The sequence below is a fragment of the Scyliorhinus canicula genome, chromosome 9 (genome assembly GCF_902713615.1).
Source record: "Scyliorhinus canicula chromosome 9, sScyCan1.1, whole genome shotgun sequence".
NCBI lineage: Eukaryota > Metazoa > Chordata > Chondrichthyes > Carcharhiniformes > Scyliorhinidae > Scyliorhinus > Scyliorhinus canicula.
Genome location: NC_052154.1, coordinates 157,933,882 through 157,955,676, shown reverse-complemented (window position 1 = coordinate 157,955,676; position 21,795 = coordinate 157,933,882). Strand labels below are relative to the sequence as shown.

Here is a 21,795-nt window from a genome sequence, read left to right as displayed (position 1 = left end):
TGCACAGAGTTGATGTAGACTGGTAAAGCTCCTGGCACGTATGGCTTCCCCGTTGAATTTTATCAAACGTTTGCAGAGCGGTTGCTACCTTTAATTTTGGATATGTTTAATGATACCTTATCCCAGGATTCCTTGTCTTCTATCTTCACACAGGCCTCTATTTGCTTTATTATCAATAAAGACAAAGACCCAATAGAGTGTGGGTGGTATCGGCCTACATCACTTTTAAATGAGGATATTAAGCTGCTTGCCAAAGTGCTGGAGCCCTGCCTCCCAGACATTATCTCGGAGGATCAGGACGCTTCATTAAGGGTCAGCAATTGTTGGCCAATATACGTCATCTGCTAACGGTTGCCCTTTTCCCCTCTTTGGTGCCTGAACCAGAGGTGAATGTTTCCCTAGATGCCGAAAAGGCATTTGATAGAATGGAGTGGTGTAGAAGCCAGGTATTTCTAATACACCTAATATAGGTAAAAGATAGCTGTTTAAGCGTAAATATTAAGCCCCAGTTTTAAAATCAAGGATTAAAAAACACATATTCTGCAAATTCATTGACATAGTTTTAAAGTAACACAGAAGTCTGATAAGACAGACACTTCTCATTACATTTCTCCAAGGACAAGGGCTGAATCCATGGCAACGAGGTAGCAGGAGTGAAGGTTCTACTGTTCTCATGCCACTCGAGATTAGTGTGAATTACATTCCGTTATTTATACAAGCTGAAACATTTTAGACTATGTTGCCTTGTTTTTAATAAATGGACAGTTAGAACATCGAATCAAATATATTTGATTCCAACATTCTCAAAACAACAATTTTATAAAAGCAGCATAATTCACTTTACTAGACAGTTTGATTTATATTTATATTTTTCAAGTCATTGTCCAGCATGGCATGACGAGATAGCATGAGGTCTCCATTGTTGCAGTATTCAGGTCAGCATAAAACCAGTTTTTGCTGGTTTTGATAAAGCACAATATTGCATTCTTTAACATGCACAAGTATGCAGATAGGCAACAATTAGAAGTAATGTTACATATTGAAGATGGACGGCTTGCCATCAAATCAAATGTGTTCAAGTCTAACCCAAACCAATTAGGATTATCTTGGGGTGTGGTCAGATGACTTAAGACAGATATGAAACAGTACAACAGAAGAGACTTTGCTGCCATTTTGAGAGAGAACGAGAGAGAGAGAGAGAGAGAGAGACTAGTTTTTAGAGGAGATAGGATAGTTTTTAGGTTAGGTGGGGTAGGTAGCTTCAGTTAGTCTTTGGTAGGTTTTGTTGGTAGGTTAGAATCATCTATACTTTGATCTGAACTATTCACTGTCTCTCTGTATTCATATTTCATTTTCAGACTTTGACTTTTAAAAGTTATGTTTCGAGCTGTTTGCCGAAGAAGATAATTCCTGTGATTCTTTGAAAGCTTCAAATTGTCTGTGAATTGCCTTTTAAATAACTTTCAAGTTATAATCAATAGAAGACAAATAAAACAATTCTTATTTGCACCTGAGAAGTTTTAACTTAAATTTCTACTAAGTTCCAGTATTCGCAAGTGCAGCTGGTAACCTTGAATAGTTTCAAAATCCCTCAACTGACACAGGCGAAATCCTACAAGTGGGAATATTTGTTTGAGATTCTTGGAAGGCTTGGATTTGGCCACAAGTTTATCTCCTGGATTTGACTACTGTATAGGACCCCACTGCTAGTGTTCGTACGAATGCTCTGAACTCTGGCTACTTTTCATTGAATAGGGGCACAAGATAGGGATGCACACTGTCTCTGTTCCTGTTTGCTTTGGCAATAGAACTGCTTGCTGTAGCGTTAAGGCCCTCTGTTAAGTGGAGGGAGATAAATCGGAGAGGGTGGAGCATCAGATGTTCCTTTATGTGGATAATCTACTTCTCTATATTACGGAGCCAGTACCCTCTATGGACGAGATAATGAAACTGCTTAGGAGTTTTGGCTCCTTCTCTGGGTACAAGGTGAACTTGGACAAGAGTGAATGCTTCCCGGTCACTCCCGCTGAAGATGAGAGCCCAAATGGAGACATTACCTTTTTGCCTTGCTAAGAATAGCTTTTGTTAGCTGAGGGTCTGGGTGGCCCACTATTGGGCCTCGCTTTATGAATTAAATTACTAATCTGATTGATGGTGTCAAGTCCGATTTACAGAAGTGGGATAACCTACCCCTGTCCTTGGTGGGCAGGGTTCAGGCTATTAAAATGAACATACTCCCAAGATTTTTATTTCTTTTTCATGTCTCCCCATTTTTCTTCCCAAGTCCTTTTTTTTTGTCAAAGTCAATAAATTAATGTCCTCCTTTATTTAGGTGGATAAGACTCCAAGGATCTATGGGGGCTTTGCTCCAAAGAGATAAGCAGCCTGGGTGCTTGGCACTACCCAATTTATTGTTTTACTAGTGGCAGCCAATATTCTGAAGATATTGTTGTGGTTCAGTTATCCAGGTTCCATATGGAGACAAATGGAGGCGAGCTCTTGCAGTATCTCGCTTTGGTGCAATGCCAACCACATCATTTTCCCCCAAAAATGTTTTCCCTGAATCCAGTGGTGGTGTCCACTCTGAGAATCTGGAAGCAATTCAGGCAGAATTTTATCTCTATTTCCTATCTTCGTTTACCCCCCAACCTGCAATAGCCACCTTTTCCTGCCAGTGGGTTTGGACTCAACATTAAGTCATGGGAGGGGAAAGGCTTGGAGAGATTTGGAGACCTATTTGTGGAGGGGAGGTTTGCCAGTTTTAAGGAGCTGATGGAGAAACTCCAACTGCCTGGTTCCAGGCTTTTTGAATACTTTCAGATTCACAATTTTTTGTACAAGGCTTTTCCCTCAGACCACCCTCTTTCCCGTTGACGAGGGTTTTGTCTTTGGCCAGGACTATTTCAGGCATATATGGCCACATCCTCATCAGTGGAGTCAGCTCCATTGAGTGAGGTGAGGGTCAAATGGGAGGATGAGTTGTGTCCCATTCTGGATGATGAGGTATGGAATGACGCCCTTCACAGGGTCAACTACACATCTTCATGTGATCAACTAAGTCTGATCCAATTCCAGGTGGTGCATATGGGGCATCTGACTAAAGCGAGAATTAGTGTATGTTCACTGGGGTAGAGAACACGAGTGTGCTGTTCTTGGGGGCCAACCAACCACACTCATATGTTCTGGGCTTGTCCTAAGTTGGTAAGTTTTTGGGCCTCTTTCTTCAACATGTTGGAGATACTCAAATGTTGATTTAGATCCATACCCGCTGGTGGCCATTCTGGGGGTATCAGAGTCCGCGGTGCTTCAGACAGGGATGAAGGCAGATGTCCTCACCTTTGCCTCCTGGACACTAGTTCTGCTGGGTGGAGGTCTTCTACTCTGTCCAGTGCCTCAGCTTGGTTGGGTGACCTCATGTCTTTCTTACATTTGGAGAAGATTAAGGGTTGGTAGAAGAGTTCCATCTAAGATGGCAGCCATTTTTAAAGGAGCTCGTCACCGTCAGCTATTAGGGGGTTTAGTTTAGTTTCTTGGGGTAAAGTTAATGTGTGCTTTTGCTTGTTAATCTCATTGTTAATATGAGTTCCAGAGTCCGAGAAACAGTGTAGATGAACAACCCAAACATGTGCAGGTTAGGTAGATAGGCCACACCAAATTGGCCCTTAATTGGGAAAAAAATAATTGGGTACTCAATTTTTTTTTCATTGTTGATGGAAAACTGCCTCCTTTAGCTTCACAAGGCAATGTTACACATTCTAGCAGCTTGGGGGGGGGGGGGGGGGGGGGTGTCGGGTCATGTGACATAACTCCCAATTCTTCTCCTTGGTTTTGACAGAAGGATGTATATTCCTCATCTGGATTCTTGAGATGGTTAATGTTTTATCTATTAATAAGTTTACCAGAGGTTTGAGGGTCCTTTGTCCTGGCTGATGGATTGTCTCACTTGGCTAGAACTTTGCCTCAGAAATGTAAAGGCATCTTTGCACATTTTCTTGGAATCGGAGTTCCGAGGTCACAGAAGGGCATTAATGCTTCTTTTGGGATAACAAGGTTGTTGTGGTTTTCGTTCTTTATTTGTTTATTAAGTCTTAACAACAATCCTAATGAACAACAATACAGAAAATTGCTGACAATACAATAGTGAATTAATAAGTTTACATTGGGAAGAGAAAGAAGGAAATAAGAAAATTGGTTGTTTTCTGAAGGCTAGAAATTCCTTTTGTGGGCGTCGTGTCCAATCATGGCGTCAGTGTAAGGTTTTCAACCATTTGTTTTTAATTAGAAAGCAATGGCATGGTGCAGATATACAGCTATATTCTTTAATGTCTTCTTGGCATGAAACTCCCCAACTCAAGGAAGGTGAGGGGGAATCTCTCCCCCAATTCCAGGAAGGGGAGGGGCCTCTCTCCCCCAGCTCCAGGAAGGTCGGGGAGTGGGGACGAAGAGAGTCTCCCGACTCCGGGAAGGTGCATGGGGGTGGATCTATCCCCCCCCCCCCGACTCCAGGAAGGTGCATGGGGGTGGATCTCTCTCCCCCGACTCCAGGAAGGTGCATGGGGGTGGATCTCTCTCCCCCGACTCCAGGAAGGTGCATGGGGGTGGATCTCTCTCCCCCAACTCCAGGAAGGTGCATGGGGGTGGATCTATCCCCCCCCCCCCCGACTCCAGGAAGGTGCATGGGGGTGGATCTCTCTCCCCCAACTCCAGGAAGGTGCATGGGGGTGGATCTATCCCCCCCCCCCCCCGACTCCAGGAAGGTGCATGGGGGTGGATCTCTCTCCCCCAACTCCAGGAAGGTGAATGGGGAGGTTCTCCCCCCCCCCCCCCGACTCCAGGAAGGTGCATGGGGGTGGATCTCTCTCCCCCAACTCCAGTAAGGTGCATGGGGGTGGATCTCTCTCCCCCAACTCCAGGAAGGTGAGTGGGGAGGTTCTCCCCCCCGACTCCAGGAAGGTGCATGGGGGTGGATCTCTCTCCCCTGACTCCAGGAAAGTGTGGAAGGGTTTGGAAATCTCTCCCCAATCCAGGAAGGTGCCCGGGGGGGGGGGGGGGGGATCTCTTTCCCCCAACTCAAGGAAAGTGTGTCTGTGTGTGTGGGGGGGGGGTGTCAGAAGTCTCTCCCCTAATCCAGGAAGGTTCCTAGTTGGGTGGGGGGGTGTCTCTCTCCAATTCCAGGAAGGTTGGAGGGAGGAGGGTCTTTCTTCCTCCAACTCGGCAAGGGAATCTCTTCCCCAACTTGGCAGAAGGGGAGGAATCTCTCTCACTCCCCAAAATGCTGTTGTGTGTGTGTGTGGGGGGGGTCTCACCCCCTCTGGAAAGAGGTCGCTCCCCATCTCCACTGGAAATGGAGGGTTTCCCTACCACCTCCAATACACTCAGCTAGTGTTTTGTACATTATCCTCGTTCGTAAATGATAGAAGTTGTCTTTTCAGGTTTTCTACATTTGTGCATAAGATTCTTTAAACAAACATCTGTTGCATATAGAAGAAGCAAGAAGACATCAGGATCAGATCTCATTTCATCTTTATTTATTATATTAAAAACTGATCCAAGCCTCCTTATTTGCTGTGTTGAATGGGGAACAAGCCAGTGAACAATTCACAGTTCAAAAGATTAAAATGTTCCTGTTCCAGAAGTACTCTCTAATTCATCAAAAGGTGTTCCTGCAAACAACGTACCAGAGCAAACAAAACTGGGTGAGACTCCGCATTAGAGCCAGGTTCAGGATCAGCGATAGCTCGATCAAATGGGGGTCAGGGTCATATGGACTCAGCATTAGAGTTAGGATCAGATGGGGTCGCGGCCTTTGACAGGGTCAGTGTCATGGGTCAGTTGGGGTCAGGGAAATTCAATGTTAGGGTGACTTTATCCAACGTCTGCAATAACTTTACATAAAAGCAATGCTTTTTTAAACCCCTGGACAGCAGATTTGAAACAACACACTAAATGTGTAAGACAATGGCAACAATCCAGATATAATAGACATTCAATTCCAATTATATTGAAACCAATAGATCTCAGCCTTCACTTGTCCCAGAAGCAGCAGTGGCAGTTTTTGTTAACAACACTTTACAAGAGGAGCAATGTCAAAACTGTTGGTTTGTTAAATATAGAGTAACCAGCAGATTACTCAGGAGTAATCCTGCCCAATCACCAGGTCAAGGTATAGGAACAGAAAGTGCGAGAAGGGAACATTCCTCTGAGTTGCTGGTTGACCGGTAGAGTATTTGCAGAATTTTCTGTCTATATTTCAGATTTCCAGCTTTGACAATATTTTGTTGTCTGCGGCAGCACGAGGGATGGACTTGGTGATTCACTGCCATGTCCCCTCTCCATGGATTCCTCCTTTTGCTTCTTCTTAACTTTTTCTACCTGTGCTGCCCTTTTAATGACCTGTATCCTCTCACTGAAGTTGGCCTTCTTCCTTCTTTCATTGTCTATGTTCCAACTTGAACTGCATCTGCCCCCTGCCTGCCCACTCTGCCAGCTTTCTGTCCCCACTACCAGCGTGTAGTCATTAATATTTGGGGTCATTAGCACATTTTGGGGAATTATTCGCTCAATGTACAAGGCTGTGCCATTATTGACACTAAATAAGAGCAGCTTTAACACAAACCAGTGGGGCATCATTCACACTCTTTCTCCAGCCAAGAATCGTCATTTTATTCCAAATCCACCACACCCATTCCTCCCCCAATCATCTTTAAACACATGCCACATTTCCCTCAATTCCAGGTGCCGATATCTTTGCCATCCATCACTTACGGGGAACCTTATCAAATGATTTCTAAAAATCCATGTGAACGATATCCATTGCAATGACCTTACTCCCATTTGTTAGTTATTTTATTGCCCGTGTTAGAATGTAACTCATGGATGGCAGGTGGACTCAAACCATTTCTCATTGGAAATCAGTAATGTTCACTCAGCCTCCAGATTCTACAAGTACTCTGTTTGAGTGAGCAGCTGCTGGGGGGCTGAGGGTGTGTGGAGCGGGAAGCTGCTGGGGGCTGAGGGTGTGTGGAGTAGGGAGCTGCTGGGGGGCTGAAGGTGTGTGGAGTAGGGAGCTGCTGGAGGGCTGAGGGTGTGTGGAGTAGGGAGCTGCCTATGGGGCTGAGGGTGTGTGGAGCAGGAAGCTGCTGGGGGGCTGAGGGTGTGTGGAGCAGGAAGCTGATGGGGGCTGAGGGTGTGTGGAGTAGGAAGCTGCTGGGGGGCTGAGGGTGTGTGGAGCAGGAAGCTGCTGGGGGCTGAGGGTGTGTGGAGTAGGAAGCTGCTGGGGGGCTGAGGGTGTGTGGAGCGGGAAGCTGCTGGGGGGCTGAGGGTGTGTGGAGCGGGAAGCTGCTGGGGGGCTGAGGGTGTGTGGAGTAGGGAAACTGCTGGGGGGCTGAGGGTGTGTGGAGCGGGAAGCTGCTGGGGGGCTGAGGGTGTGTGGAGTAGGGAACTGCTGGGGGGCTGAGGGTTTGTGGAGCGGGAAGCTGCTGGGGGGCTGAGGGTGTGTGGAGTAGGGAGCTGCCTGCGGGGCTGAGGGTGTGTGGAGCGGGAAGCTGCTGGGGCTGAGGGTGTGTGGAGTAGGAAGCTGCTGGGGGGCTGAGGGTGTGTGGAGTAGGGAGCTGCTGGGGGGCTGAGTGTGTGGAGTAGGAAGCTGCTGGGAAGGCTGAGGGTGTGTGGAGCGGGAAGCTGCTGGGGGCTGAGGGTGTGTGGAGTAGGAAGCTGCTGGGGGGCTGAGGGTGTGTGGAGTAGGGAGCTGCTGGGGGGGCTGAGGGTGTGTGGAGTAGGAAGCTGCTGGGGAGCTGAGGGTGTGTGGAGTAGGAAGCTGCTGGGGGCTGAGGGTGTGTGGAGTAGGGAGCTGCTGGGGGGGCTGAGGGTTTGTGGAGCGGGAAGCTGCTGGGGGCTGAGGGTTTGTGGAGTAGGAAGCTGCTGGGGGGGCTGAGGGTGTGTGGAGTAGGGAGCTGCTGGGAGGCTGAGGGTTTGTGGAGCGGGAAGCTGCTGGGGGCTGAGGGTTTGTGGAGTAGGAAGCTGCTGGGGGGGCTGAGGGTGTGTGGAGTAGGGAGCTGCTGGGAGGCTGAGGGGCTTTTTCTTTGCCCGTGATGGAAACAGGAATGAGTCTTGCAACTAAAAGGCTTTCCATGACTCAGAGCTTGTCTTCCCGGTGTTCCTTATCTCAGCATCCCTCAGTGATTGGATAGGCCACATACCCTGTGAACATCCATCCAACTCCAATGCAGTTGAATAGAATTGTGATTTCACCTCTAAACATAACAGTTATACTTACTCCCATTAAACACCATCATCTATATGGTGTTAACAATCTTGAAATATGGGTTCAAATCTCATCACAATAATGAGGTACTGGCTAAAGTTAACCAACATTCCCTAGATTGTGGAACAGTCCTAGTGAATTGAAAGTTAGCAAATGTGACACTGCTGTTCGAGAATGGAGAAAAGAGAAACAGAACTACAGGGCAGTTTGCTTGACATCCGCCATTGGAGAAATGCTGAGATCTGTTATATATTTTTTAAATTTAGATTACCCAATTCATTTTTTCCAATTAAGGAGCAATTTAACATGGCCAATCCACCTAGCCTGCAAATCTTTGGATTGTGGGGGCGAAACCCACGCAAACACGGGGAGAATGGGCAAACTCCACGCGGACGGTGACCCAGAGCCGGGATCGAACCTGGGACCTTTGCGCCGTGAGGCAGCAGGGCTAACCCACTGCGCCACAGTGATGCCCCTGGGATCTATTATTAAGGAAGTATTAATGATGCACTTCGATAAGCATGGTATGGTTAGAAAATGTCAACATGGTTTTATTTTTATGGAAGGGAATTCCTGATTGACAAATGCATGACATTTTTTTGCAGATGGAAGTAGTCGGGTAGATAAATGGGAATCAGTAGATGTGCTGTATTTGGATTTCCAAGAGATATTCAATGTGGTGTCACACAAAATACGCAAGATGAGGGCTCATGGAGTTGGGAGTGACAGATTAGCGTGGATAGAAGATTGGTTAATGAACAGGAAGCAGACAGTAGGCATAAGTGAGGCATATTAAAATTGGCAGCTGTAACCAGTGGAGTGTCTCAAGGAACAGTGATGGGGCCTCAGCAATTTACAACCTATATAATGACAAGGGGACAGGGTGTAATGTATCTAAGATTGCTGATGATACAAAACTAGATAGGAACGTGAGGACATAATGAGGCTTCAAAGAGATCTAGACATGAAATGAATGGGCAACAAAGTGACAGATGGAATATAATGTGGTGTGAGTTTATTCACATCACTCTTAAGAATAGAAAGCAGAATATTTTTTAAAAGGCACAAAACTTGTGAATATTGATGTTCAGAGAAACTTGGGTATATTCATACAAGGAAGACAAAAAGTTAGCATGCAGGTACAGCAAGGCCACCGGCATTTTGGCCTTTATTGCAAGGGAACTGGAGTACAAGAATAATCAAGTTTTGTTAGAATTGTACATAGCTCTGGTGAGACCACACTTGCAATACTCTGTACAATTTTGGTCCCCATATTTAAGGAAGGATATACTTGTATTGGATGCGGTACAATGAAGATTCACTAAATTGGTCCCTGGGCTGAGAGGGCTGTCCTATGATGGGAGGCTGAGTTAATTGGGTCTGTATTCTCTGGATCTCAGAAGCATGAGAGGTGATCTCATTGAAACACTCAAAATTCTGAAGGGGCTTGACAGGTTAGACACTGTGAGGTTGTTTTCCCCTGGCCGATAAACCTAGAACGGGACAAAGTCTCTGGATAAGGGGCCAATCGCCTAGGACTGACATAAGGAGAAATTTCTTCACTCAGAGGGTTGTGAATATTTGGAGGTTCCACCATTGAATAGTTAGGTCTGAGATAGACAGATTCTTAGTTTCTCGGAAAACCATGGATCTGGGACAGGAAAGTAGAGTTGAAGCCCAAATCAGCCATGATTGTATCGAAAGGTAGAGCAAGCCTGGCGGGCAGTGTGATTTACTCCTGCTCCTATTATGTTCTTACCAATTTGTGAAATTAAACAAAAAAAAAAAAGAAATGGTTAATTACCATTACAAACTCATCTTTAGGGAGGGAAAAAAACCTTGCATCCTTACACTCTCTGGATCTGATATGTAATCCAGACCCACAGCAATGAGATTGACTTTTAATATCCAACTACCTGTAAACCAATATCAAATATAAAAAGGGAAAGGTCTTAGAACATAGAACAGTACAGCACAGAACAGGCCCTTCGGCCCTCGATATTGTGCCGAGCCATGATCACCCAACTCAAACCCACGTATCCACCCCATACCCGTAACCCAACAACCCCCCCCTTAACCTTACTTTTTTTAGGACACTACGGGCAATTTAGCATGGCCAATCCACCTAACCCGCACATCTTTGGACTGTGGGAGGAAACCGGAGCACCCGGAGGAAACCCACGCACACACAGGGAGGACGTGCAGACTCCACACAGACAGTGACCCAGCCGGGAATCGAACCTGGGACCCTGGAGCTGTGCAGCATTTATGCTAACCACCATGCTGCCCTTCATTTATACAAATCTATGTGGATCTTGGAGAAGTTACTCAGACAAGTGGCACAGGTTCATTAATCAACTTGAGTTACATGCTTGGATCAGGGGTGGAGCGATTGTGACAGAGAGACAGGCTCAAGGGTCTTGCCTACTTATTCCAGTGCTCCATAGACCTGATAGTGGGTGATAGAATAATGGAACAGGCTGGATAGGGACCCGATGGTGGATTATTCCAGTTTCACAGATTGGTGAAAGACCAGGAGATGTGAGCTTGAACTGTGTAAGAATAGTCTGGGTACCTTTTCCCAGAGTGTTGCTGTCTGCTACATTGGGTGATAACTCTCTGCCTTCTGCCTTCATGAAGCAGTGAGAATGCTTCCTGACCGAGAGAAGGTATCTTCATAGCGAGCACTCAGTACTTATAATCGCCTGAACTACATTTCCATCTCCAGAGGGGGTGGGAGAGGAATTTTCTGGTGTGTGCCGCCACACCCTCACTACACTGGTAGCAGAGGTTTCTGATGCTAATGGTGAGGACCCAGCAGGAATTACTCTTTGCCCAACGCAGGTGACCTCTCAATGTTTATTCTTGCACCTTTAACAAAACAATTATAAATATTCACCATATACAGTGCATTTTTATTGCTCCAATGGAGGAGTCACCTCAGTAGTTTATGAGAGGTTTGATCTTTGGAGGCACCTCAGTACTCTGCCAACAAGACATCTTAGACTTCAGGCCTGTCCATGATTCCCCAGACCCTTTACTGGGACAATAGACTACACTAAACTACTTGTCACGTATCTACCAGTGTGGAATTAACAGTGACAAACTCATCAAGCAGTGAGTCACTTTCATAGGCATCCTGGCACTCGGCTCTTTCAGCCTGAATCAGAGTCCGAGTCTGACGAGTCCTGCACTTCCACTATGTGCTGCACCATCTGTTCCAGAGGAGCAAGTTTCCCATCTGGACTCACTCTCATTGGCTGAATTATTTGCTCCCTGTGCATTAAAGAAAACAGCATTAATAACAAAGTTGTGGCTATAAACAGAGCAAAATATGAAAAAGATGAACTCCGGAAACCTGCAGTTGGTGCCCGTCCTCTTTCACTTGTTCACTGGACATGAGGATCACTGTAAAGGCCAGCATTATTTGTACCACCCTGGGTGAGGTTTGGCTCCCAAACAATCCAGACAGGCCCCCCTGCCCACCCTGGGAAGGGCTCGACCCCCACCTGGAGCAAGACCCCCTAATGTTGTCACTTCAATTCAGGCAGTATAATTTGACATCAGGAAACTTAAGTGGGCAGCACGGTAGTACAAGTGGATAGCACTGTGGCTTCACAGCACCAGGGTCCCAGATTCGATTCCCCGCTGGGTCACTGTCTGTGCGGAGTCTGCACGTTCTCCCCGTGTCTGCGTGGGTTTCCTCCGGGTGCTCCGGTTTCCTCCAACAGTCCAAAGACATGCAGGTTGGGTGGATTGGCCATGATAAATTGCCCTTCGTGGCCAAAAGGGTTAGGAGGGGTTATTGGGTTACAGGGATAGGGTGGAAGTGAGGGCTTAAGTGGATTGGTGCAGGCTCGATGGGCCGAATGGCCTCCTTCTGCACTGTATGTTCTATGTAAGAGGCAAAATGACAGCTGGAAACTAATCATTGCCCGTTCCATGTTTCAACTCTACAAATCTGGCATGAAGACAGGAACCTTTCGATTGAATCATTCAATGACTGTGCTAAAAGTCAGAGTGAAAGCAGCCAGAAATTATCAGTGTGATAACTCAGTGGTTCAAATTCCTCTGTGACAGAGAGTCTGTTTATTTGAAACATGCTGATAATTGGAATTCTATTCAGATAAGGCAATTTTTAATTCATAGTTTGTGGCACATCTCTCATAACTATTTCCCAGGTCAACTTTGAGTGCTACTTCTTAATATAGAATCGTAGAATTTACAGTGCAGAAGGTGGCCATTTGGCCCATCGAGTCTGCACCAGCCCTTGGAAGTAGCACCCTACTTCAGACTACTCGTCTACCCTATCCCCGTAACCCAATAACCCCACCTACCCTTTTGGAAACTAAGGGCCAATTTAGCATGGCCAACCCACCTAACCTGCACATCTTTGGCCTGAGAGGTGAAACCGGAGCACCCGGAGGAAACCCACACAGACACGGGGAGAAAGGGCAAACTCCACACAGACAGTCACCCGAGGACGGAATTGAACCTGGGACTCTGGAGCAGTGATGCAGCAGTGCTAACCACTGTGCCGCCCACAAATATAGGAAACATTAAGAATCTGATGGCTTTTAATTTCTATCTTCAGGGAATTAAAAAGTTTTATTATACTGAAAAAGACTGGATCAGATTTTAGAAAGTACAGGACAGCTCAACAAAATCTATTCACAACCCACTCTATTGCTCATGACTCTGTTTTGAGGTTCAGTAGATTTTTCTGTTTCTGTTTCCAAGACTGGGTATAATTTCAATTGTGTAAAATTGCGAGCAGTATCAACACAGACAGATCAAAAAGTTGGTTACACAGCTTTGTACTACGTCAATCTTACCTGGACAGCTTGTCGAACATGTTAAAGAGTTTCATGGCCTCATATTCTTTCTGCTCATCCGTCATTACATCCATGGGATTCACCGCTCTCTCCTCCACTCGACCTGTCACAGGATTGATGCTGCAACGCACACAGTTCATGAAGGGAAAGGTTTCAGGGACCCGTTTATTCCTACCCTCTGTTTTCTTTCCGTTAACTAATTCTCAATCCATGCTGAAGTATTACCTCCAATGCCATGAGTCCTAATCTTGAATAATAGCATCTTGTGTGGCACCTTATTGAATGCTGTTTGAAAAGTCCACTTGTTCCCCCTTATCTGTTCTATTAGTTACATCTCAGAAAATTAACATAGTTGTCAAACATACTTTTCCTTTGACGAATCAATATTGACTATACTTCATCATATGCTGATATTCTAATTGCCTGTTTGAGATATGGCTATTACAGATTCTAGAATTTTGCTTTCTACTGATTTTAGCCAACTGGCCTATTGTTCCCCATTTTCTCTCTTCCTCCTTTCTTAAATAGAAGGTTGTTTACTACCTTTCAAACCTAGGTGACTGTTCTAGAATATGAGGCTTTCTGAAAGATCAAACCACATCATCCACTATCTCTGCAGCTACCATTTTTAAACCCTGTGAATGCAAGTTGTCAGGACCAGGGGATTTGTCGTTCCTTCCTCCCATTGACTTCGAGTCATAGAGTCATACAGCACAGAAAAGGCCCTTGGCCCATTGTATCTGTGCCGGTTAAAAACCACCTAACCATTCTAATCCCATTTTTCATCATTTGGCCCATAGCTTCACATGCCCTGGAATCACAAGTGCAGATCTACTTCTGAAATGTTATGAGGGTCTCTGCTTCCACCACCCTCTCAGGCAGCAAATTCCAAACTCCCACCACCCTCTGGGTAAAAATGCTTTTCCTCGCATCCCCTCTATACCTCCTGCCCCTTACCTTAAACCTATGCCCCCCTGGTCACTGACCCCTCCACCAAGGGGAAAGGTTTGTTCCTGTCTACTCTACCTATGCCCCTCATAATTTTATACATCTCAATCATGTCTCCCTCAGTCTCCTCTGCTCCAAGGAAAACAATCCAAATCTATCTAATCTCTCGTCATAACTAAAACTCTCCAGGGCAGGCAACATCCTGGTAAATCTCCTCTGCACCCTTTCCAGTACTATCACATCCCTCCTATAACGTGGATTTCAGAACTGCACACAATACTCTAGCTGTGGCCTAACCAACATTTTATAGAGTTCCAGCATAACCTCAATGTTCTTAAACTCTATGCGTCTGCTAATAAAGGCAAGTATACCGTATGCCTTCGTAACCACTGTATCCACCTGCTCTGCTACCTTATGGGACTGGTGCACATGCACAGCATGTTTCCTGCTTCCCAGGATCCTGCCGTTTATCATGTATTCCCTGGGCTTGTTTGTCCTTCCAAGTGCATCACCTCACACTTACCTGGATTGTATTCCATTTGCAACTGCTGAGACCATCTGGCCAGCCTGCTTCTATCCTCCTGTAATTAAGGTTAAGGTTATCCTCCTCACTATTTACCACCCCACCAATGTTTGTATCATCCGCAAACTTACTCATCAACCCTCCTACATTCATATCTAAATTATTTATATAAACCACAAACAGCAAGGGCCCCAACACTGATTCCTGCAGGTCCCCACTGGACGCAGGCTTCCAGTCAGAAAAACACCCCTCGACCATCACCCTCTGCTTCCTGCTACTCAGCCAATTTTTGATCCAATTTATCAAATTTCCTCGGATCCTATGGGGTCTTACCTTCACTATCAATCTCCCATATGGGACCTTCACAAAAGTTTTGCTGAAGTCCAAGTAGACTACGTCAAATGCATCTCCCTTATCTACACACCTGGTCAAGTTGGCCAGACATGATCTCAACAAAACCATGCTACCTGTTCTTGATTAATCTCTGCCTCTCCAAATACAGGTTAATTTTGACTCTCAGAATTGCTTCCAATAGCTTCCCCACCGAGGTTAGACTGACTGGCCTGTAGTTTCCAGGCTTATCCCTTCCTCCCTTTGTTCTCCAGTATTATTTCTTTACTTATACTAATTTATTTTAAGTTCCTCATTCCCGCTAGGCCTGCAGTTCCCCATTATTTCTTCGTGCTTTTAACATTTTCTATCATTTTCTTTTCATGTATTTTATTCCTAACATGTGTAAACAACAGTAACATACATATACCTACACTCTCCACAACTCACAGTCCGCAGTTTGCACGTTTCCCCTTTTTACCTCCTACCCGCCCCATCGACGAACAGTTCCTCAAACATTGTCATGAATAGCCCTCACCATGTTTCGAAGCCCTCTGCCGACCCCCTCAACTCTTTTCCAACTGGAGACAGTCATACAGGCCCCCCTCTCTCCCCCCCCCCCCCCCCCCCCCCCCCCCCAGCCAGGTCGGCACCCCTGGTGGCGTATCGACTTCCAATTCAGCAAGCTCTTTCGCCAGGCAATTAGAAAGGCAAATGCCACAACAATGCCCCCCTTCCCCTCCAACAACTCCGGCACTTTCAATACCCCAAAGATCGCCACCATTGGGTCCGTCCTGACCTCGACCCTGACAATCTTGGATATCGTCTCAAACGCCGTTTCACAATATCTCTCCAGCTTCTCGCAACCCCAAACAACGTGTGCATGATTCTCTGGCCCTCGCCCACACTTCTCACACTCGTCGGTCACCCATTGAAAGAACTCACTCATCCTCACCCGGGTCATATGTACCCTGTGCACCACCTTGTACTGAATCAAGTTTTCTATCATGAAGATAGATAGAAATATTTGTTTAATGCCTCTGCCACTTCCTTACTTCCTATTATAATTTCACCCATCTGTTTCTAATGGGCCAAGTTTACTTTCATTAATCTTTTCCTATTTACATAGCTATAAAAACAGATTGTGAATATGTCTATGTCTCTTGCTAGTCTACTCTCATATTCTCTTTCCGTATCAATTTCTTGGTCATCCTTTGCTGAATTCTAAATTTCTCCCAATCCGCAGGCTTACTATTTTTGGGCGGGATTCTCCGACCCCACGCAGGGTCGGAGAATTGGCGGGAAGCGGCGTGATTTCCGCTCCCGCAGGTCTCCTAATTCTCCCGCCGGTAAAAAACCGGCGTTGTGCAAATCCCGCCGGCAGCCTGTGAAAACAGCTGGCGCCGGCGGGATTTCATTTTTTTTAAACTCACCTTTAAATCTCCGGCCCGGATGGGCCGAAGTCCCGCCGCTGGGAGGCCTTCTCCCGCCGCCGAGGTGTACACCACCTCAGAAACGGCGGACTCAGCGGCGCGAGCGGGCCCCTGGGGTCCTGGGGGGGGCGGGGGGCGATCGGACCCAGGGGGGTGCCCCCACGGAAGCCTGGCCCGCATCGGGGCCCCCCGCTCACTCTGCGGGGCAGTGCCGTGGGGGCACTCTTTCTCCTTCCGCGCCGCCACGGCCTCCGCCATGGCGGACGCGGAGGAGAACCCCGCATCGCGCATGCGCCGGCAGTGAGGTCAGCGGCCAGCTGCCGCTGATGTCACTGCCGGCGCATGCGCCGACCGCCGAAAGCCTTTCGGCCAGCCCCGCTACCGACTGCGCCGGGTGTTTGCGCCAGTCTACCGGTGCAAACTGCTCCGGCGCGGGGCTGGCCCCCAAAGGTGGGGAGAATTCCCCACCTTTGGAGGAGGCGCGACCCCTGAGTGGTTGGCGCCACTCCCCTACGCCGGCACCCTCCGTCACGCCGGGTAGGGGAGAATCCCGCCCCTGTTCAGCAACATTATAAGCCTCTTCCGTTGATCTAATATCATTTTTAACTCCTCTTGTTAGGCACAGCCGGACCATTTTTTTGTGGGTTTTTTTGTGCCTTAAAAGAATTTGCATTTATAGAAAATCAAGTATTAATCTTTTTTTTAATGTTTTCCATTGCTGGTCTACCATCCGCATCTTTTGATGTGCTTGTTTAGATTTAAAAGCTTAGTTTCACACTTAACTAAATCACTGAAAGTCAATATAACATTCTCCAGCAAGGCTGGTGTTTATTCCCACCCCTAGTAGGAATAAACGTCCAAACCTCGGATGGAACATTTTGCCCCAGGTCACTCGGCACAGATTAGAGAGTAGGAGGAGGGTCCGAAAATTAAGTGAAGTATTCATTTGTGTTTCTGGCCTGTGCTTGTGAATTTAATGAGCTATTTCCAGCCTTCACACCCACATTTTAAAGAATAAACCATCAGGATACTAAAAATTCTCAGCCTTGTTTTTAAATCCCATCATGGTCTTGCCCCTCCCCATCTTGGGTTACCTTCTCCAGACCTATATTCCTTTGGGATCCCAACGTTCCTACAATTTTGGCCTCTTCAGCATCCCTGATTTTAATCGCTCCATCATTGGTGACTGTGCCTTCAGTTGCTGAGATCCTAAGCTCTGGGATTCACTCCCTACACCTCTCTATCGCTCTCCTTCTTTAAAACATTCCTTAAAACTACCACTTTGACCAAGCTGCCCTCAACATCTTCATATGTGACTCGGTGTCAAATTCGTTCTGATCATCACTCCTGTGAAGCATCTTGGGGATGTTTCATTACATTACAGGTGCCACATAAATGAAAATTGTTGCTATTACACGGACATGGACTCACTTGGGTTTAGCTTCTTTATACTCTTCGGTGTCAGTGTCTTCATCCTCAGAATACAGTCCCTCTTCCATGCGGCCTCCCATCAGTCCTCGGGCAGCAAGCAGGCCAGCTGCATTCCCATAGCCAGTGTATTTAACAAATCTCGCCACTAAATGAGAATATAAAGCAGTAGGGATCTGTTAGAGCGAGAGAGTGCGCTCAGACACAAGGTGAGTCAGGGGAAGGAGCTGGGATCGCCTCACCGCTCATTGTCTGGGTCCAACTCCAGCTCCGCAAGCCCGAGTATCGCCATGGAAGCAGGTCAGCCGGGAACATGCAATCCAGCCACTCGCCCAACAGAGGTCAAAGTCTGACCTTTGGGGCCAGCTACCTTTCCAACCAGTCATTTTGCAAAAAGCATTCGTTGATGAACTGCCAAGAAGCCTTTTAATTAACTTCAAACAGGGAAAAGTCTCAAACATTTATTGGAGTTGAGCGCGAGTGAAGGGGGATAAAATAAATCTTGTGAGCAGCCCTGTTTCCGAAAAATGAGAGAAAGTAACGTAAAACGGAATACAATCCACAAGGGATGCAGGAACAGAGGTTCCTGTGACAGTTGTAGAGCAGGTTGAGAAAGCAGTTAATGAAGAAAGGCAAAGAGTGCAATAGCAAGGGAGTTATGATGAGCCTTCATAAATCACTGGCTCAGCCGCAACTAGACTATTGGGTCCAATATTGGGCGGTGCACTTGTGTAAGAATGAAAAAATTTACATAGGTGGCAGGAACATTCATGAAAATGGTCCCCAGGATAAGGGGAGTTTGGTTACACGGACAGGCTGGCAAAGTTGGGGCTGTTCTCCTCAGATAAGGTCAAGAGGACATTTGATAACAGCGTTCAAAACTATGAGGGGTCTGGACAGAGTAGATAGGGAGGAACCCTATCCAGAGGGCACTGATTAAAGGTGAATGACCAAAAGATCTTAAGGCAGGATGAGGGAAAACATCTTTACTTGGCGAGTGGTCAGGGTTTGGAATGCACTGCCCGAGAGTGTGGTGGACGCCAATTCAGTCATGACTTTCAAAAGGGAAAAGACTTGCAGCGCTGTCGGAGAGGTGGGGGGAATGGGACCAGCTGAGTAGCTCTCGCAGAAAGCCATCAGAGTCACAATGGGCTGAATCTAGATGTTGTAACCATTCTATAATACCCTAAGCCAAGAATTATCTATCCATCTCAGTCTGAAAAGCTCTATTGAGCCCACAGCCATCCGCAGACTTTTGAGGGGAGAGAATTCCATATTTCCACTACCCTGTGCGGGAGGAAATGCTTTGTTTGGATTCCCCGACCAGAGGGAATAGTTTCTCTACATCTGTCTGATCAAATACTTTAGTCTGAAACACCAATTCGATTGTGCTTAACCTTCTATTCTTGTATACCAGCCTAGACAGGTGCATGAGGAAATCAGAGGCACTGCGTCTCTTACCACTTTCCTTGCACAGGACAAAGAGAAACTCAGCAGCGCAGTGTTTGAGATCGGTGTCGATGTGAGTCATCAGCCGGACGAGCTTGTTCCGGAGCAAGTTCCCCACCTCGGGTCGTGTTTGAACATCACGGAGTGGAGGGAGGACCTGGAGGGGGTCAAAGCCATTCCCAGCTGTAAACGCTCAGAGCAAAAATCACACAGGCTATGCAGTCAGCAACAGAGCCAGAAGGAAGCAGCATGACTCAGCAGCAAACACACACATGCAACACATATGCCACGCAATGGTCACACGCAACAATGGGTTAGCCCTTAGGAGCAAAATTACCCCATGTGGCCCATCGAGTCTGCTCCGCCATTCAATCATGGCTAATATGTTTCCCACAGTTTCCTGCCTTCTCCCCATGACCCCTATTAATCGATAATAATACATTTCACACACACATACACACATAGACACACATTAATCTAACAATGGTAGAAACCTTTGCACTGAATGACATAAATGGAGCCTTCATATGAAGCTTTGGTTTGTAGGGCATCACTAAGTGACAGTGCAGGTCACAGTCAGGGTTAGGGTGCTGCAACGTCAGGGCACACGGGGTCAGAGAATGGTTGGGTCAAGGCGGGGACGCAGCAGGGTCAGGGCACAGCAGGGTGAGACACGGTGGAGTCATGGCAGGGTCACAAGCCCCCTCCCAGTCATGATTACTGACCAAAGGAATCTTACCCGCATGCGGAGAAATTTCCTGGTTTCTCGGTGTGCCCGGGCACTCTCCGTCAGCAAGTTGAGAGCAGGGGTCAGTGTCTCCCTCAGCTTGTGACCCTGTAGGGAAGAGAAATCCGCGGTGATTTAGGAAGGACTGAAACCCCAGCCATTATGCTCACACTCGCTGTGTGACTCACCACAATCAGAGATTGCCTAACCAACTCCCAATATCAGCTATTCAGGCGAAACATTCTTTTTGTCCGAACTCTCACTACATTTTGCAGATAATAGGTGTCAGCTCCTAAATAAAATATCTGTCCTTCCACCTCGCTGTTCTTCCTTCCTGAAATATTTGCCTCTTGTTAAGGTTCACAAGGTAACACTCAATCCCTTGAGCAGAAGTTGGGCAGGGGAAGCCAGTCAGCTCAGAGACTACACCTTTGCTATTCTAGCTGGAGTCTGGCTGTTTCAGAATGCTTTTGCAAATTGCTACTCAGTTCATTCCTTTAGAGTCTACTGCGCAGAAAATGGCCATTCGGCCCAAGTGGTTCATGCTGGTGTTCATCTCTTATGTGTTTATCTAGCTTCCCTTAAATGCATCTTAATTTTCATCTCTCTGTGATAGCAAGTTCCACATAGATCATAGAATTTACAGTGCAGAAGGAGGCCATTCGGCCCATTGAGTCTGCAACGGCTCCTGGAAAGAGCACCCTACCCAAGGTCAACACCTCCACCCTATCCCCATAACCCAGTAACCCCATCCAACACTAAGGGCAATTTTGGACACCTGGACACTAAGGGCAATTTATCATGTCCAATCCACCTAACTTGCACATCTTTGGACTGTGGGAGGAAACCGGAGCACCCGGAGGAAACCCACGCACACACGGGGAGGATGTGCAGACTCCCCACAGACAGTGACCCAAGCCGGAATCGAACCTGGGACCCTGGAGCTGTGAAGCGATTGTGCTATCCACAATGCTACCGTGCTGCCCATTACACATCCTCACCATTCTCTGGGTAAAGGGGTTTCTCCTGAACTCCCGACTAGACTAATTAGTGATATCCTATATTTTTGCCCCTACTTCAGGTCGAAACAAGTAGAAACATAATCTTTGCTACGCTTTGCTTTCAAACCCTTTCATGAATATAAAGCCCTCTATCAGGTCACCCCTCAGCTTTGAGGACACTTCCAGTCTGCTCAAGCCTGCCTTTCTTAAACCCTGCTTACAGCAATTTGTGTTTTCCCATTGCTCCTGGAATGTGTATGTTTGTGTGAAGCAATGTCAGTAATGTCCCACAGGGAGCTCCCCAGTCTAATTACTTAAATACAGAGAAAGATTCCCCATCAGGGTGGCTGACATCCAGCATTAAATCTATTTACAACCCGACTGCAGCTCAAACCCAGTGGCAGAAATTAAATTCAGCCAGGTGGGCTGGGGTCAGCCAGGGCAAGCAGATCAATCTTTAAATTGGCCTATCTCAGCCCTGCTGCAATGATGACCTGGGCTCACGGATTGTTACTAGCCAACACCGACCTTGCAAAATGGGAGACAGATTGGGAGCATGTTGAGGCGTTTGGGAACAGATGCCCATGAGTACTAAACAGAGAGACAGATCAGAGAACCATAATCGGTAATGCTTTACCAGTTAGCAGTGAGGCACCCCGCAGCGCAGAGCCTTCCAACCGGTCTGTCAAACAATGTTAACCTCCCTTCCTCCCTCAGCGCAGCCACTGAATGATGCAGCTGCACACACACAGTGCACTGGCATTGTGGGGGAGTGAGAGATCAAGAACTAGAAAACGTGGCGACGTGGCTGAAAAAGACAATTTCCCATCAGGGGAAATTAGTTTGAACTTCAAACAGGTT

At 46.9% G+C, this 21,795-nt stretch overlaps 1 protein-coding gene across 1 annotated transcript in view; it reads right to left on the bottom strand.

Annotated features, from left to right (window-relative positions):
* Nucleotides 1–11,105: 11,105 nt before the first annotated feature.
* Nucleotides 11,106–21,795, bottom strand: part of LOC119971827 (synembryn-A-like) — a 48,957-nt gene continuing 38,267 nt past the window's right edge. Inside the window, exons 6-10 of the mRNA XM_038808024.1 lie at nt 19,946–20,041; nt 19,219–19,363; nt 17,761–17,905; nt 13,096–13,215; nt 11,106–11,536 (exon numbers count right to left, since the gene is read on the bottom strand). Of these exons, the coding sequence (XP_038663952.1) occupies nt 11,416–11,536; nt 13,096–13,215; nt 17,761–17,905; nt 19,219–19,363; nt 19,946–20,041 (627 nt within the window). The 3' untranslated portion in view covers nt 11,106–11,415. The remainder of the gene's footprint in view (nt 11,537–13,095; nt 13,216–17,760; nt 17,906–19,218; nt 19,364–19,945; nt 20,042–21,795) is intronic.